General features: G+C 52.0%; 1 protein-coding gene across 2 annotated transcripts in view; it reads left to right on the forward strand.

The window, feature by feature from the left end:
* epha4a (eph receptor A4a) overlaps positions 1–15,433 on the forward strand; it is a 46,746-nt gene that overhangs the window by 16,727 nt on the left and 14,586 nt on the right. For both annotated transcript variants that reach the window (XM_018748639.2, XM_018748638.2), the window contains exons 4-6: positions 3,024–3,179; positions 8,792–9,127; positions 14,989–15,113. In XM_018748639.2, the coding sequence (XP_018604155.1) occupies positions 3,024–3,179; positions 8,792–9,127; positions 14,989–15,113 (617 nt within the window). The remainder of the gene's footprint in view (positions 1–3,023; positions 3,180–8,791; positions 9,128–14,988; positions 15,114–15,433) is intronic.

Below are 15,433 nucleotides of genomic sequence, written 5' to 3' on the forward strand. Positions count from 1 at the left end.
CACACACACACACACACACACACGCAGAGAGACAGCACAAAACTGGAGTGTTACAACCATTGCTTTCCTTAAATTTACTCATTCGCTTTTCTCCACAGCAGCTTACAATTGTTTACCCATTTATACAGCTGGGTAATTTTAGTGGAGCAGTTTAGGGTAACTTACTGAAGGGCAAGATGAGGCAGGATGCAGGTTAGTGGTTGGAGCTGCTGAGTTTGGCTCTTAAGGTTGCAGGTTCGAATCCCAGGATTCGAACCTGCAACCTTAAGGGCCAAACTCTGCAGCTCTAACTGCTACCTTACCAGTTATATTAGCTCCCTTGTTAATTCACTTCTCTCCAAAGCGACTTACAGTGTGAGGTTTGTACCCTGAGCCACTTCCACTGATTTACTTATTTGCAAAGCTGGGTCATTTTTGCCACATCAGTACCCTCATCGAGGATTTGAACCCGGGTCCAAGCTGGCAGCTCTAGCATAAAACCACATACCGCTCCATGAGTACAAATTTGCGTGGCGGGCGATACCCCGCATTTATGAAACAAGGTAAAAGTAACATTCCCACGCGTTCGCTCTCGGGGGTTGGGGGGGGGCGTCGTCGCCAAACGTAGTCGCCTGCGTTCGCGGTTCTTCGGGGGACACGAATAAACAAAGAAACAAGTATTCAAATAGCCTCATAATCCTGGTGCTCAGTCGCTGTTTAGTTTCCTTTAGAGCTCAAAGGGGTTGGATTAAGTGCACTTAATAATGGGGTTGTGACTGGGGGTGGGGGGGTAATTACACCCATGCCGGACGGCTCAATTATTAGAGTAAAACTTAATCAGTGGAGTCCAATACAACCTCCTCTGCACAAGTCCTGCGGTAATCAGGCTTTTGTTACCCATGCTAACCAGTAGCCTGCCAGGGCTTTGTTATCTCAGGTTTTGGTGATGGGGGGGTGGTGGTGGTGGGGGGCGGGGGTGCTGCTTTCATGACTGCGGGGGATCCTGGCCTGTCATGTTCTGGTCAAAAGTGCCGGTCGCCGGGACAGCTGGGTGCTTTGAGCCGGGTCGGGTGCTGAGGCCTGGGTCGCGGGTGAACAATCCAGTAACGCCCGGGAGTCGAGGGGGTGGGGGGTCGGGGGGGGCGGGGCTCTCCGCTGACCGGAAGGTCCAGAATCACAACCCTCAATTAACTCTCTCCACAGCCCCTGTTAAAACATGCCTTCACCCCCCTCCTCCCTGGCCAGCACGCCTCGATAAAGGCGGGCGTTTTGAGGTCAAACATGGCCACAACGGCCAACGTGCGTGTGTGTGTGTGTGTGTGTGTGTTTGTGTGTGCGCGCGCGACACCGAAGGTCGAAATGCCCCTTTGAATCTCTAGTTCATCCACCGTTTGGTGCTCTAGGTTTCATTAACCGCCCTTCTCTCCAGTCAAAGGAGCCTCTGGTCCATCGACGAGCTCGACCCCATCAATTGGGGGGGGTTTTAGTCGACGGGAACTCAGCGGGCGGCGATCCGCTGCCCTCGAACCTAATCGCGCCCGAGCCCGGCTTGTGAACGAAAGTCAAACGCAGTTTATTGCAGGTCGACTAGGCGTTTCCGTGGAGATGTGGCCTTTGGACTGTCCTACTTTCTTCTCGGTTACGGCCCGTAAGCACCGTGACCGGACATATTTGTTAACCCCCGGAGACCCGGTGTACCGCGGTACGGACCCCGCTCTCGGTTTTAGCGGCCACACCTGGTCTTCAAGGGGGGCTGCAGACTGCGGTTACCTTCAACTGGTACACGGGCACGTGACTCGGTCAGGGCAGAGAGCGGAGGAAGGGAACCTCGTCGTTTGGATGCGCAGTTCCCACGATGCCCTTATGGGAGCCGAACCTGGAAGCGCCCCCACCCCCCCTCAGGTGGGCCGTAGAACCACCGTTTCTCGACTTGCCGGCAAGGGAAAGAAATGCACTGTTGGCAGGTCCCTGTTCTGATGACAGACGGGATTTGGCCCATCGAGTCCTTTGAACACCCTCCCCCAAGCGGAGCACTAATCTTTGGTCCAGACCCAACTTTATTAATTTCATTTTTTTTTTCTTTTTTGGGCGAAAGATGGGGAATAAATTAAAAAAAAAAAAAGTCAGAATTAAACCCGCTGTACTGAAAGTGGGTGAAAAGCTCTGGTGCGGTTACCCAGATGGGGACCAAATTACAGTGAAACTTACCGCACCCTGGTGGGAAGTCATTTTAATAGGGTACATTAGCTTTACAGGGGTAAATAAAAGATCGCCGAACTTTGATCGTTGCGTCCGAAATGCCTCGGCTGATAGCGAGTGATAGGAGCCCAATAAAAGTGACGAAATGACGGCGAGATGGAAGGCAGAGATACGGCTGCCCGGCCAACAGAGACACAGGCGTGACTCGAGTGTTCAGATAAGGAGCGTGCAGCATTCCTCAGATATGGCTGGCACACACACACACACACACACACGCGCACACACACACGCTTTCCAGGCTCCGCGTTCCTGCGTCCGCAGGCAATAAAAACCCGTGGAAGGAGTAATGACAGCAGTGCGGGAAGGGATGTTAAATTAAAGGAGAGGAAGCGCGAAGAGCGAAACGTCCCCGAGCGTGTGAGCGTGTGTGTGGTACTTTGAAAAATCACAGACGACCCACAATTCCTCACATGCCTCCTTCCTCCCAAGTTCGGTGCCATGTCGGCCATGTCAGCGCAGGCTGTAAAAATACCCCGATCCATTACTCTTCCCCGTCTCTGCTTCCCTCGTTCCTCCCCGCCCGCGCCCGTCTTTACCGCGTTTTACAGCCTGTGTCAGAGGAAGGCACAAAAATGCACGCAGGGCACAAAGGAGTGCTGTCGTGCGCGAGTTCGATGCCACCGCGAACATGTCTCGCTTTGAAGTCCACGGTGATATGTAAAATCACTGTAAAATCAGTGTAAATTACTCCGTGTCCCCGAAACCCGCAAGAAAACCGGTGTAAGTGTGTAGAAGCGTGATCTGTACGCGCCGTGGTTCACGCGGCTCCTCTCGCCATCCTGCAGCCTGTAAGATCGGCTACTACCGCGCCCTGTCCACGGACGGCAGCTGCTCCAAGTGCCCCCTGCACAGCTACTCCACCAGAGAGGGCGCCACCTCCTGCAACTGTGACAAGGGCTACTTCCGCGCCGAGACGGATCCGGCCTCCATGCCCTGCACCCGTAAGTGCACCGCTGTGCTGTACAGATCACACACACACACACACACACTCTCTCTCTCTCTGTCTCATAAGACTTCGATGGTTTCTCCCCCAGTGTCAACTCATAATCAATATGTGTTCTGCCAGAACACGCACGCACACACACACACACACACACACACTACCTGTTACTCCATGCACTCAAAGGTCTCAGGGTCTGATCCCTTCTTCTGCTGCAGTACCTGTAGTCAAGGTACTAACCCTGAAGTGAACTGTGAATTTCCCTGCAGGGAATAATATAGTACGTGTTCTTTCCTATTCTGTGGTGTCCTATCCTATCCTATCCTATTCTGTGCTGTCCTGTCCTGTCCTGTCCTGTCTTATCCTTTCCCATCCTATCCTATTCTGTCCTATCCTATCCTGTCCTATCCTATCCTGTCCTGTCCTGTCCTGTCCTGTCCTATCCTGTCCTGTCCTGTCCTGTCCTATCCTGTCCTGTCCTGTCCTATCCTTTCCCATCCTATCCTATTCTCTCCTGTCCTGTCCTGTCCTATCCTATCCTGTCCTGTCCTGTCCTATCCTATCCTATCCTATCCTATCCTATTCTGTCCTGTCCTGTCCTATCCTATCCTATCCTATCCTGTCCTGTCCTGTCCTGTCCTATCCTATCCAGTCCTGTCCTGTCCTGTCCTATCCTATCCTGTCCTGTCCTATCCTGTCCTGTCCTATCCTTTCCCATCCTATCCTATCCTATCCTATCCTATCCTATCCTGTCCTGTCCTGTCCTGTCCTATCCTATCCTGTCCTGTCCTGTCCTGTCCTATCCTGTCCTGTCCTGTCCTTTCCTTTCCCATCCTATCCTATCCTATTCTGTCCTGTCCTATCCTGTCCTGTCCTGTCCTGTCCTATCCTATCCTATCCAATCCTATCCTATCCTATTCTGTCCTGTCCTGTCCTGTCCTATCCTATCCTATCCTATTCTGTCCTGTCCTGTCCTGTCCTGTCCTATCCTATCCTATCCTATTCTGTCCTGTCCTGTCCTATCCTATCCTATCCTGTCCTGTCCTGTCCTGTCCTATCCTATCCTATCCAATCCTATCCTATCCTGTTCTGTCCTGTCCTATCCTATCCAGTCCTGTCCTGTCCTATCCTATCCTATCCTATTCTGTCCTGTCCTGTCCTATCCTGTTCTGTCCTGTCCTGTCCTATCCTATCCTATCCTATCTAATCCTGTTCTGTCCTGTCCTGTCCTGTCCTATCCTATCCTATCCTATCCTATCCTATTCTGTCCTGTCCTGTCCTATCCTATCCTATCCTATCCTATTCTGTCCTGTCCTGTCCTGTCCTGTCCTATCCTATCCTATCCTATCCTATTCTGTCCTGTCCTGTCCTATCCTGTCCTATCCTTTCCCATCCTTTCCCATCCTATCCCATCCTATCCTATTCTGTCCTGTCCTGTCCTATCCTATTCTGTCCTGTCCTGTCCTGTCCTGTCCTATCCTATCCAATCCTATCCTATTCTGTCCTGTCCTATCCTATCCTATCCTATCCTATTCTGTCCTGTCCTATCCTTTCCTGTCCTGTCCTATCCTATCCTATCCTATTCTGTCCTGTCCTGTCCTGTCCTATCCTATCCTGTCCTGTCCTGTTCAGCCCTGTCCTATCCTGTCCTATCCTTTCCCATCCTATCCTATTCTGTCCTGTCCTGTCCTATCCTATCCTATCCTATTCTGTCCTGTCCTGTCCTATCCTATCCTATCCTGTCCTGTCCTGTCCTGTCCTATCCTATCCTATCCAATCCTATCCTGTCCTGTCCTGTCCTGTTCAGCCCTGTCCTATCCTGTCCTATCCTATCCTATTCTGTCCTGTCCTGTCCTATCTTGTCCTGTCCTGTTCAGCCCTGTCCTATCCTGTCCTATTCTGTCCTGTCCTGTCCTATCCTATCCTATCCTATCCTGTCCTGTCCTATCCTATCCTATCCTATTCTGTCCTGTCCTGTCCTGTCCTGTTCAGCCCTGTCCTATCCTATCCTATCCTATCTTATCCTATTCTGTCCTGTCCTGTCCTGTCCTATCCTATCCTGTCCTGTCCTGTCCTGTCCTGTCCTGTCCTGTCCTATCCTATCCTATCCTATCCTATTCTGTCCTGTCCTGTCCTATCCTATCCTATCCTGTCCTGTCCTATCCTATCCTATCCAGTCCTGTCCTGTCCTGTCCTATCCTATCCTATCCTGTCCTGTCCTGTTCAGCCCTGTCCTATCCTATCCTATCCTATCCTTCCTATCCAGTCCTGTCCTATCCTATCCTATCCTATCCTATTCTGTCCTGTCCTATCCTATCCTATCCTATCCTATTCTGTCCTGTCCTATCCTATCCTATCCTATCCTATCCAGTCCTGTCCTGTCCTGTCCTATCCTATCCTATCCTATCCTATCCTGTCCTGTCCTGTCCTGTTCAGCCCTGTCCTATCCTATCCTGTCCTATCCTATCCTATCCTATCCTATTCTGTCCTGTCCTGTCCTATCCTATCCAGTCCTGTCCTGTCCTGTCCTGTCCTATCCTATCCTATCCTATCCTATTCTGTCCTGTCCTGTCCTATCCTATCCTATCCTGTCCTGTCCTATCCTATCCTATCCTGTCCTGTCCTGTCCTGTCCTGTTCAGCCCTGTCCTATCCTATCCTATCCTATCCTTCCTGTCCTGTCCTGTCCTATTCTATCCTATCCTATTCTGTCCTGTCCTTTCCTATCCTATCCAGTCCTGTCCTGTCCTGTCCTATCCTATCCTATCCTATCCTATCCTATCCTATTCTGTCCTGTCCTGTCCTATCCTGTTCTGTCCTGTCCTGTCCTGTCCTATCCTATCCTATCCTATCCTATCCTTCCCATCCTATCCTGTCGTGTCCCATGCTAAGTAGCTTAGTGTATGAACCCAACATTTTCAGCCACTTTGGAGAGAAGCATCAAACAAATGAAATCATACTAATTTATGACCTCTTAATGTCTCAGCTGCATTCAGATAAAACAACGTCTGCGTCTCTTAATCTCCTCACTCTGCCCTAACTGCATACGTGTGCGACTCCCGGTTCACCGAGTTCACCGAGACGTGAGTCGGGGGCCGAAGAGGGAGGAGCCGCACCGCTGTGTACGACCTCTGCGCTAAAGAGAGATCACATCGAAACAAGAATCCGGGGTCAAGCTCTCAGTTGAAGGGTTATGTTTTTCCCCCATATAATAATATTATGGGTCACACTCGAACCCATGCCCCCCCAAAGACGCTGCCCTGCGATCTGCTGCAGATACCTTTTCACTCTTATCTTGGGTCTTTGACCCGTGAGCGCTGCTGTATTGTCCCTGTGACGTCTCGAGGAGGACCAGCAGGTCCCCACAACGCGGCGCAACAAGCCGGGATGACATGGGGTCGATGATGGCCATCGCCCGGGCAGCTGTGCGTCCTTTCTTGGCCCTTTCTCTCATTCGCTGAGAGGAGTGATGGCGAAATTAAGTGTAACTTAAAGGTGTTTTCCCTCCCGTGGCCCTGGGCAGAGGTCAGCGCTCGATGCGGAACCATTCTCCAATCGCAGCGTCCCTCCGCTCACGCGTTCCTTTCGCCGCAGCTGCCGCGGGATTTATCCTGCGCTCGGCTGGTCGTGTCCGCTCGCCGGGACCTGGCCTTCGAGTGGAAACCCGAGCGTTGCGGTGGACTCCGTACCTCTTGGAACGCTCTTCCCTTTCTGTCTTCGTTCCCTTAATGCACTTTTCAGATTCCAGATTTCCTTACAGGGATGAATACGCTGTGGTTTGGCAGCCGCCAGGTGTGGGGGAGGGGGGGATGGTGGGACCAGAGAGGATTTGCTGCCGGGTTCCAAGAGTAATAGAAGCTCGAAATGGACGCCGGCACTCTACGCTCGCAGGCTGCGCCTCAAGATGGTGACATGGCGGCCGGCGACTGGTCAGCAGGAGCCAGATGGACCTCGTCGAGCCGTTCACCGCATTTCACACACCGCCTTTGGAAACGCTGTTGCCTGCAAGACTTAATTAACTGCTGTCAATCAGACGCGGTGAGAAACTAAGAGGATCGTTCCAGACGGAAGTGTCCGGCGTGGCAACTCTCAGAATTTGCCAACGCACCGCGGTGAAATTGTACCGCGACAGTAGTAAATACGGTTCCTACCCCCCGAAACCACGGCCGAAGGGAGTCCCATTGATGCGGGATTGCGCTCTATATATATATATGTATATATCACTGACCCAAAGAAGCCTGAGGTCGCGTCGACTCCTCGGTTCATTAATAATGACAATAAAAAAAGCTTTGTTCAATATTAAATATTAAAAGCCATTAAGTAGGGCTTTTAGGCACGAGTTTGAAAGCCAAAAAAGGTTTAGAAAAAGGACATTACGGTGACGATCCTTCCAGTGCCTTAAATTAGAAAGTCTATCCATAACGGTGCTGCAGTGTGGAGAGGAGCGGTGCGGATTAGCGCTCAATGAGGGCGCCTTTATCACGCCGCTTAATGAGGCCCCATAATGGGCCTTTCAGGAGGAGAGGAAATGAAGGTGCTGGTCATCCTGAAGGGATCTCTAATTAAGTACTCGCTCTCTCGTCCTCTGCTCTCACGCTCACCCGGGCCCCGTGTCGGCCGGGGCGCGGTCTGAACCCGTCGCTGTCGCTCAGCCTCGGCAGTTCTGTCTGTCTCGCTTTCGACCCTCTGCTCCCCCACCCACCGAAGGCTACGTTTTCATGAGGGAACCATCTCCGTGGCCTCCTTCCTTCCCTTTGTCTTGGCCTCGTGAATCGACGAGCGGAGGCTGACCGTCGCGACAGTGCCGACCCCCGCGGCACACATGCTCTCGGCTGATGCCGTGTTCGGTCTCTCCGGTCTTCCCTCGAGTTTCCATCCTCATTTTGCGTGGCGATGTCAGTAATTTTTTTGTTGCGATACATATAAACATTTACGTTACATTACAGGAGTAGCTGTGGAAAGGATTGATCTGAGCGTGATCATGAACATTTATAGCTTACATGATCTTAAGAGGTGATGGGCGAAGTGAGTCTGGAAAAGGAGAGTTTTCAGACCCTTTTTAAATGTGGACAGAGTTTCAGCAGATCTGAGTGAGGAGGGAGGTCGTTCCACAACGGAGTCAGAACCGAGAACCTTCGTGCTTTACCTTTCGTGGGTGGGACCACCAAATGGGCAGAAGTGGAAGAGTGTAGCAGTCTGGATGGGGTGTAGCGGTTGATCGAGCTCTGTAGAGCTCTGGGAGCAGTTCTACCGATACATTTGTAGGCCATAACCAGGGTCTCAAATTTGATGCGGGCAGCTATAGGAAGCCCGTGCAGAAAGACGAGTAGAGGAGATACATGCGAACGCTTTGGCAAGTCAAACACAGCTCGGGCAGCAGCATTCTGTATCTGTCTGTACCTTGATCAAAAGTACAAAGCCAGGTCCATTGAGTTCAAGGTGGCATCACTTACCACTATGCTACCTGATGCCTTGTTTTAAATAAAATTCGACAAACTGAAAACGTAGCAAGGAATTCATTTAATTTTAAGGAGACAGCAAAAACTTCAAAAGAGAGTCTATCGATAGTTTGTATACAGCCTTCCTGCTAATCCTTCCTTCCCTCCCTCTCCAGGCCCTCCCTCTGCTCCTCAGCATCTCATCTCCAACGTGAACGAAACGTCGGTAAACCTGGAATGGAGCCCGCCGGTGTCCACGGGCGGCCGGCAGGACCTGAGCTACAACGTGGTGTGCAAGCGATGCGGGGCGGACCCCCAGCGCTGCCAGCCCTGTGGAAATGGCGTGCACTTCTCCCCCCAGCAGCTGAACCTGCGGGGCACGCGCGTCTCCATCACGGACCTGCAGGCCCACACCAACTACACCTTCGAGATCTGGGCCGTCAATGGCGTGTCCAAGCAGAGCCCCAGCTCCGATCAGGCCGTATCGGTCACCGTCACCACCAACCAGGCTGGTGAGTGCGTGTTAGTGTGAGGGGTCCTGAGACCAGGTTAGATAATCAGTCCAGACCATTTACTGCGTGGGTACCGTGTACATTACTCAATGACTTTGTAAGCGTTGTCACTGTTTTCCAGATCACCAGGCTTCCATAGTCTCTTGATCTTCGACAAAATGTCCATTGCCACTGGTTGTTTAAGCTTCATTGATTACTAAAATAATTACATAAAAAACATGAGAAAATGTGGCAAAAATCTCGAAGGCAGCCGTGTTCACAAAGAGTGCTGAGGTACTACGCTTGGAGCTCACAGCGCCCTACTCTGTGTCGACCGCATTCGACAAGTTTCGGCTCCGCTTGCGATTTTTTGCTTGACCCTCGGAAGAGCGAATCTCTCGGATATTTTTTCCCGAATGAAGGAAGGCCACCGGATACGCGAGTTCTCGGATAAGTCACCGTCGGATAAAGAGGATGGTCTGTGTTTGGAGCATCTTTTGCGTTGGATGGTGACCATCTCAGCGACGCGCCAACCTCCACGGCTCTCAGTCCGTTTGTGTCGTCGTGTCCCACAAACGACCAAGGCGGACTATTAATGCGCACTGGCAATTAACGTCAACCCAACGAGGCAGGGCTGGCGAGGACGTGTTCTCCGGCTCACGCTTCGGCTTGGATTGATGGCCAAGCAGGGGTGTGGGAGATAGCCGCTCCCAGTCTTATTACCGGGGTCATAGATTAGCGCGCTTATCACAGTTAAGATGATGACGGGTTTTGTTGATGTTTTGTCCATGTTTTACTGAGTGGAATGATGGGTGGAACAGCCCGTTTGGTCCACAAAGGCTGTCCTTGGAAAGAAAGACCGCTGGCAGAAGCTGGTGGCATTCACAGTGCCGGAATTGTTCCGCTCCTCTTCTTGTGTAAATGTGTTTTACTGCGGTGACCTTTCCCAGATAAATGATTATTACCCGCCTGTTTTGTAGCCCGCCGCTCGGTATCACGCTAAGTGCTCCTTTGTTTTGTTTTGTGTTTTTATCTTTAATTTCCATTCATCTAGCTATTCCTTCTCAAGGTCGCTCACGTTTGATTTATCTGGTCAGAGAGCGGGGAAATGGGAGGGAGATGATGGAGGCTCCGCCGGCTAACAAGGCCGCAGCGAGTCGAGGCCCGAAGACTGATGACGCCCGCATTTTGTCTGCCAGGAGGGGGCCTTTTGGTGCGCGTGTTGCCACGACAGCTGTAAACAGTGTCGCCGTTCCCACTGAGCGGCTATTATCTTTTAATTGCCATTTGGATGGCCCAATCATGGTTTTTTTACGAAGCCCTGAAAACTGCTTTAACAATGACAAGTCCTCCAAGACGGGGGGGAAACGGGTTGCTGACCACCCCGGGCAAAGCCGCAGCACCCCGGCTGGCCACGCGGTGCTCGGCCAGGCCATTGTTTGTACACAGAAGGAGAAGAGGAAGGGAGAGGTAAGGGGCGGGAAATTCTCTCTCCTCCCCCCCCCGCCTTCCCTGAGGTCCAAAAACAAAGGAGGCCCTAAATAAGCCAGACGAGGATTATGTCAGAGCCCGGGGAATTGCGTAAGGCCGGAGGGCTATGCCCTGGACCTCGCGGACAACTTTGGCTCCGACACCCCGCCTGAAAAAAACAGATATATTTTCTTTGGCTGCTTTGAGGCTCTTTCACAAGCCCTCTGTGTTCTCTCCAATTCACATACATTTGCGACACGAAGTGGATCATCGCTGGCTGCGAGGCTCTCGGGATATCAGTTAAAGCCACGTTAGTGAGAAAAACACACGCTGATTGTATTTATTGCCTTGCTGCACAAATACAGTTTCTTTTGCCCTGGCAGGATAATTTTACTCTGCTAATCCATATTGCAGTAGGGCCATTAATCATCTTTATCTGTCCCTTTTTTCTAAAAGACATATGAGTCACCTCTACTATATTTTATTCCCGTAAAAAAAAGAAAAAAAATGTACTTTTGCAGACCTTGATCAGGATTTGGGTTTCTGGACGGTAGAAAAGTGGTGGGGCCTGGGAGGGGGATGGGATTCCAAATTTCACCATGAACAATCTGGCTCATAAATCAGCTACAGCGCCCCTCATCGCCCCACCCCCAGACCCCCGAAGTGTCCCCATGGCTCTGTAAGCAGGCCCCACTGGGGAGGGGCAGCAGCTTTGAAACAGCGCAGGCTGTAAATGTGAGTTCTGTCCTGTTTATGGGCTGTGGACCAGCGCTCTTCACTTACAGTTCGAACAGCGAGGCCGCGACCCACCCCCCTCCTAAGCCCCCGGCAACCCGCCAGACTCAAGCTCGCATTCCTCCTCAAAAAACATTGATGGCGCTGCAAATCGCGCCGCCCGTCGACCGTTAGACTCCTCTGCCCGCCACCCAAGATCCTACACTCTGTTTCCACCCCGCATCCGGCCTCTCGCCCCGAACTCCACACCCGGTAACGGTCATGCTGTCCGAAATTTCGACGCTCTGTTTTTATTGGCCCATATCGCTTCGCCAAAGCCAATAACCCTAACTACCTCGTTAGGGGCTTGGCGTGCGCTTCGCAGCGCTCTATTGCAAATAACAGCTTGGCGTTACGGCTAAGGGTCTCGCTCCGAGTGCCTCTTTTCGCCGAGCCCACGAAGGAGGCTGACCGCGTCCCCGTTCACCAAGCAGTCTTCTCCAAAGCGGCGGCTCCACCGGGCGCGAGGGTAACGGCGGCGAGCAGAAGGAGCCCTTTCCCGTGTGCGGTGAGAGACGGCTCCCGCTTTGCATATTTCCTCTGATGTCGCAAATCAACGTCCTCCGACTCGCAGACGGCAATCTGGTGGCCATATGTCTTTCCAGCTTCGGAGAGGAATATCATCAGGAATGTCTTTCATATCGAACCCCGTATTTTTCCGTGCGCATCGACAGGGCAATGGAGCTTCCGCAGGGCAAAACGCCATGGGAACGTGCGCTCGTACCCGCGTCCCTTCGAAGGCACGCTGCTCCAGCATCGTTTTCCGCGAGGTTCAGGTGCGACTGTCCGCATTAAAGCACGAACCTCGCTCCGATCGCCTGGAATAATGCTCAGGAAGTGCGGGTGCGCATGTGTGTTTGGGGCGACGACGCGCTTCCTTTCCATGGGAAGGAGAGACGCACCCAGACGTGCGAGGAGAGAACCGGGTTGCGGGCTCCTGCTATCCTTGGGCCCCTTCCCAGCGACAGGGAAGAGGGAAAGTGGGGGAGAGGAGTGAGAGAAAGAGGCTGTGTGCCGTGTCTCTCTCCAGGGACACATTTCTCAGCTCAGCTTTATCGCACGCTGCTCGTGTAACTCAACCTGCTTCAAAGGCCGATACAGTCGCCGGGCCATGAAAAAGTATTTTTGAAGCACATTTTTAAATTGCAGGAGAATTCCAGACCCCCGGGCCCCCACCCCGCCGCAGCTGTGGCTTCGAGTTGTGGGAAATCCAGTAAGGCGCACCCGATGCTCACATGAGTCCTATAAGTCCTGTCGCTTAGGTTTTTAAGCCTCGAACCATATCATGTTCATTCGTTTAGCTGATGATTTTCCCCGAGGTGACTTACAGCGTTAAGCTGCTTACTGTTATTTACCCTTTTATACAGCCGGGTTACCTTTCACTGTGCCAGTTCAGGGTAAGAGCCTCGAACAAGGGCGCTGCAGCAGGAGGTGGGATTCAAACCTGCAATCTGTGTGCAGAAGCAGCAGCTTTAACCGCTACGCCCCCTGCTGCTGCCCACATTTTCTTGTTTTTTTCCACATTTTAGGCAGAGGCTGTGCACAAATAATAACATGAATACGTGGTGCTGAACTGGCTTCTCCTGCAGTCCGGTCCTCGGTTCTCTCCCGGTCGGAGGGGAATATTTTCACATGGCTTGTAATCCGCTCAGCGGTGTGACCGCGCTCGCAATGAGCAGGCCCGGGCTACACCAGGCAGCGGCGAAAGCACACTGGCGCCTTTGTCTGAGGGGTGAATATCCGGAACAAAGCACTTAAAGGATTGCAGGGTAGAGTTTCGCAGCGTCCCAAAGTCCGCTTGGGCGTCCGCATTGTCAGGCCAAATTTATGCACGTCACCGTCGGCCTCCAATGTGCGCCGGTCGGGGAGCCGCGCAGGTGTGCGTCCGCGGTCCGTACGCCCGACCGTGAGGTGAGGCGAGGCCGTTTCTGCGTCCCCGCTCACGGGTTCTCGCAGAATTAAGCGCAGCCTACAGAAAATCCATTTCTGCGGACGCTATCGTTTTCCTAATCTCAAATTACACAGAAAATCCACTGTGTTACGTGCCATTTTTTCCGCTCGCGCTGCCGCTTCCCCAAAACGCCCGAGTGCCCGCGACGCCGCGTCCACAAGCAAGGGCACGCATCCAAAATCGCTCATCGTTAACCTCCCATTATTTAAAAATGAAACCAGCAGCACAACACGATTAAATTGCAATATCTGCCACATGGTGAAAAATGATGAATGCGAGGAACATGTGAGGGCGAAAGACAACCCGGGTCCCGGCGTGCGAGGATCACCCAAGCGTCCACCCCGGGGACCCCTAAATTGGTTTTGTTGCCAGACGCGTTAGAGTAAGATTGATCTGGGCAACACAAATGGCACGGCCTAATTGTTTAACGCAGACGCAACATATTAGCCCGTGGGATCACACGAGCGGGGTAAATCTATTTACCCCGCCGGGGAGAAGTCTGCCCTCGCAAAGTGATCAATTGAACTTGTAGCTCCAGTCGGGGGTCTGAACACTATCCGTTCTTAAAAGCCTGGTTTCGTTCGCATGGATTCTGGAGCTCCTGGTCAAAAAGGAAAGTAATGCAATCATAATCAGAGTTTAGAGAAAAGACATACATCATCACACTTAATGTCTTAAAAGGGGCTGGAAATAATTTAAAGTGATTACCTTCGGGCTTGGCTGGACCGCGCTGCACCGGACTGCGCCGGACCGGATTGGACCCGATCGGGCCCGGCTCCTCGGAAATGTTTTGCACCGTCGTACCGAGGCGCTACTTGCGCATTTTTCAGGATTTGTCATCCAACGCCGATCACGTGAAAAATCTCGCTCGATTCCGACATCGTATTCATCTTTATACAAAAAAACCCCCGTTTTTGTATTACAAACAACATGGTAATTACAGCAGTTTTTCCATCTGAACCTGTTTTTAATGTAATTTCTGATTAAAATTAATAAAGCAACCAACCAAATGTTGGGGAAATATGCTTTGGGGCGAAATGTGTAATTCTCACGTAGGCATGAATAAATAAGTAAATGAATAATTAGGCAATTAATTTGTCAGCTGCGCGGAAAGGAAAATCTTTGCAATTAAAAAGCGTGTTTGCATGTACGGACGTGTTAAGGACGCGTCGGAACATCGGCGAGACTGTTTCGGTCTTGGCCTCCAGCAGCCCGGTTGGCTTTTCGTGGGGAAAAGGAGGCGCGGATCAAATGGCTGTAGAGACACTATAAGGAGGTCAGTGAAATGAAGGGCGAGGGGGCGGGGCCGACGGGTACGAGCCCTGGCCGCGGCGGTTCTGGGCAAGAAAAAGGGCTTTATTTGAGTCGCCGGCGAGTGTTTTGTGCACCGGTCATTCGCGGAGCCCCGGGCCTTTGTGGGAGAGCCAAGCTGAAAAACAAATTGATTAACCATTGTGAAATTCCCTTCATTCATGTTTACCTTTCTCTGCATCTTCTTTATGTGGAGAAATGAGGAAAAAGGAAAATGTGAAACAAAGAGAGACTTAGTTTTGCATTATCTGCGTACAAAAGAGGCTGGAAATCTCTTGAGGAATCGAGGAGCTTATTAAAGCCCTTAGAAACACCTCTCTCTCTCTCTCTCTCTCTCTCTCTCTCTCTCCCTCTCCCTCTCCCTCTCTCTCTCCAGCACCTTCCCCTGTCACCTCCATCCAGGCCAAGGACATTACAAGGCACACGGTGTCCCTGTCGTGGCAGGAGCCGGAGAGGCCCAACGGGGTCATCCTCGAATATGAGGTCAAATACTACGAGAAGGTGAGGTGTCTTCTGGGAAATGCAGTGTAGGCTGGGCGGTGACTAAACGATGAGCCGGCTTCCTGCGAGTCGGAGCTCTGGTTTAACGATCGCCGTCTCCACCACGACACGGAGCGCGTGGGCGGAATAAAGAAAACGGCGCCGTTCTCACTACGAGGGTGGCGAGCTTTCGAGTTCGGGGGAAGTCGATCCTCTCGGTTCTTCAGCCCTCGCCGTGAGCTTCGGTGCTGCCGGTCTTATAATTACAGGCCAGGCGTGTGGAGATTCCGGGCTGGGGATGACGGCGGAAAAGCGGAACGTGGAGACAGGGAGCGGGAGGG

This window comes from Scleropages formosus, chromosome 10 (assembly GCF_900964775.1).
Source record: "Scleropages formosus chromosome 10, fSclFor1.1, whole genome shotgun sequence".
NCBI lineage: Eukaryota > Metazoa > Chordata > Actinopteri > Osteoglossiformes > Osteoglossidae > Scleropages > Scleropages formosus.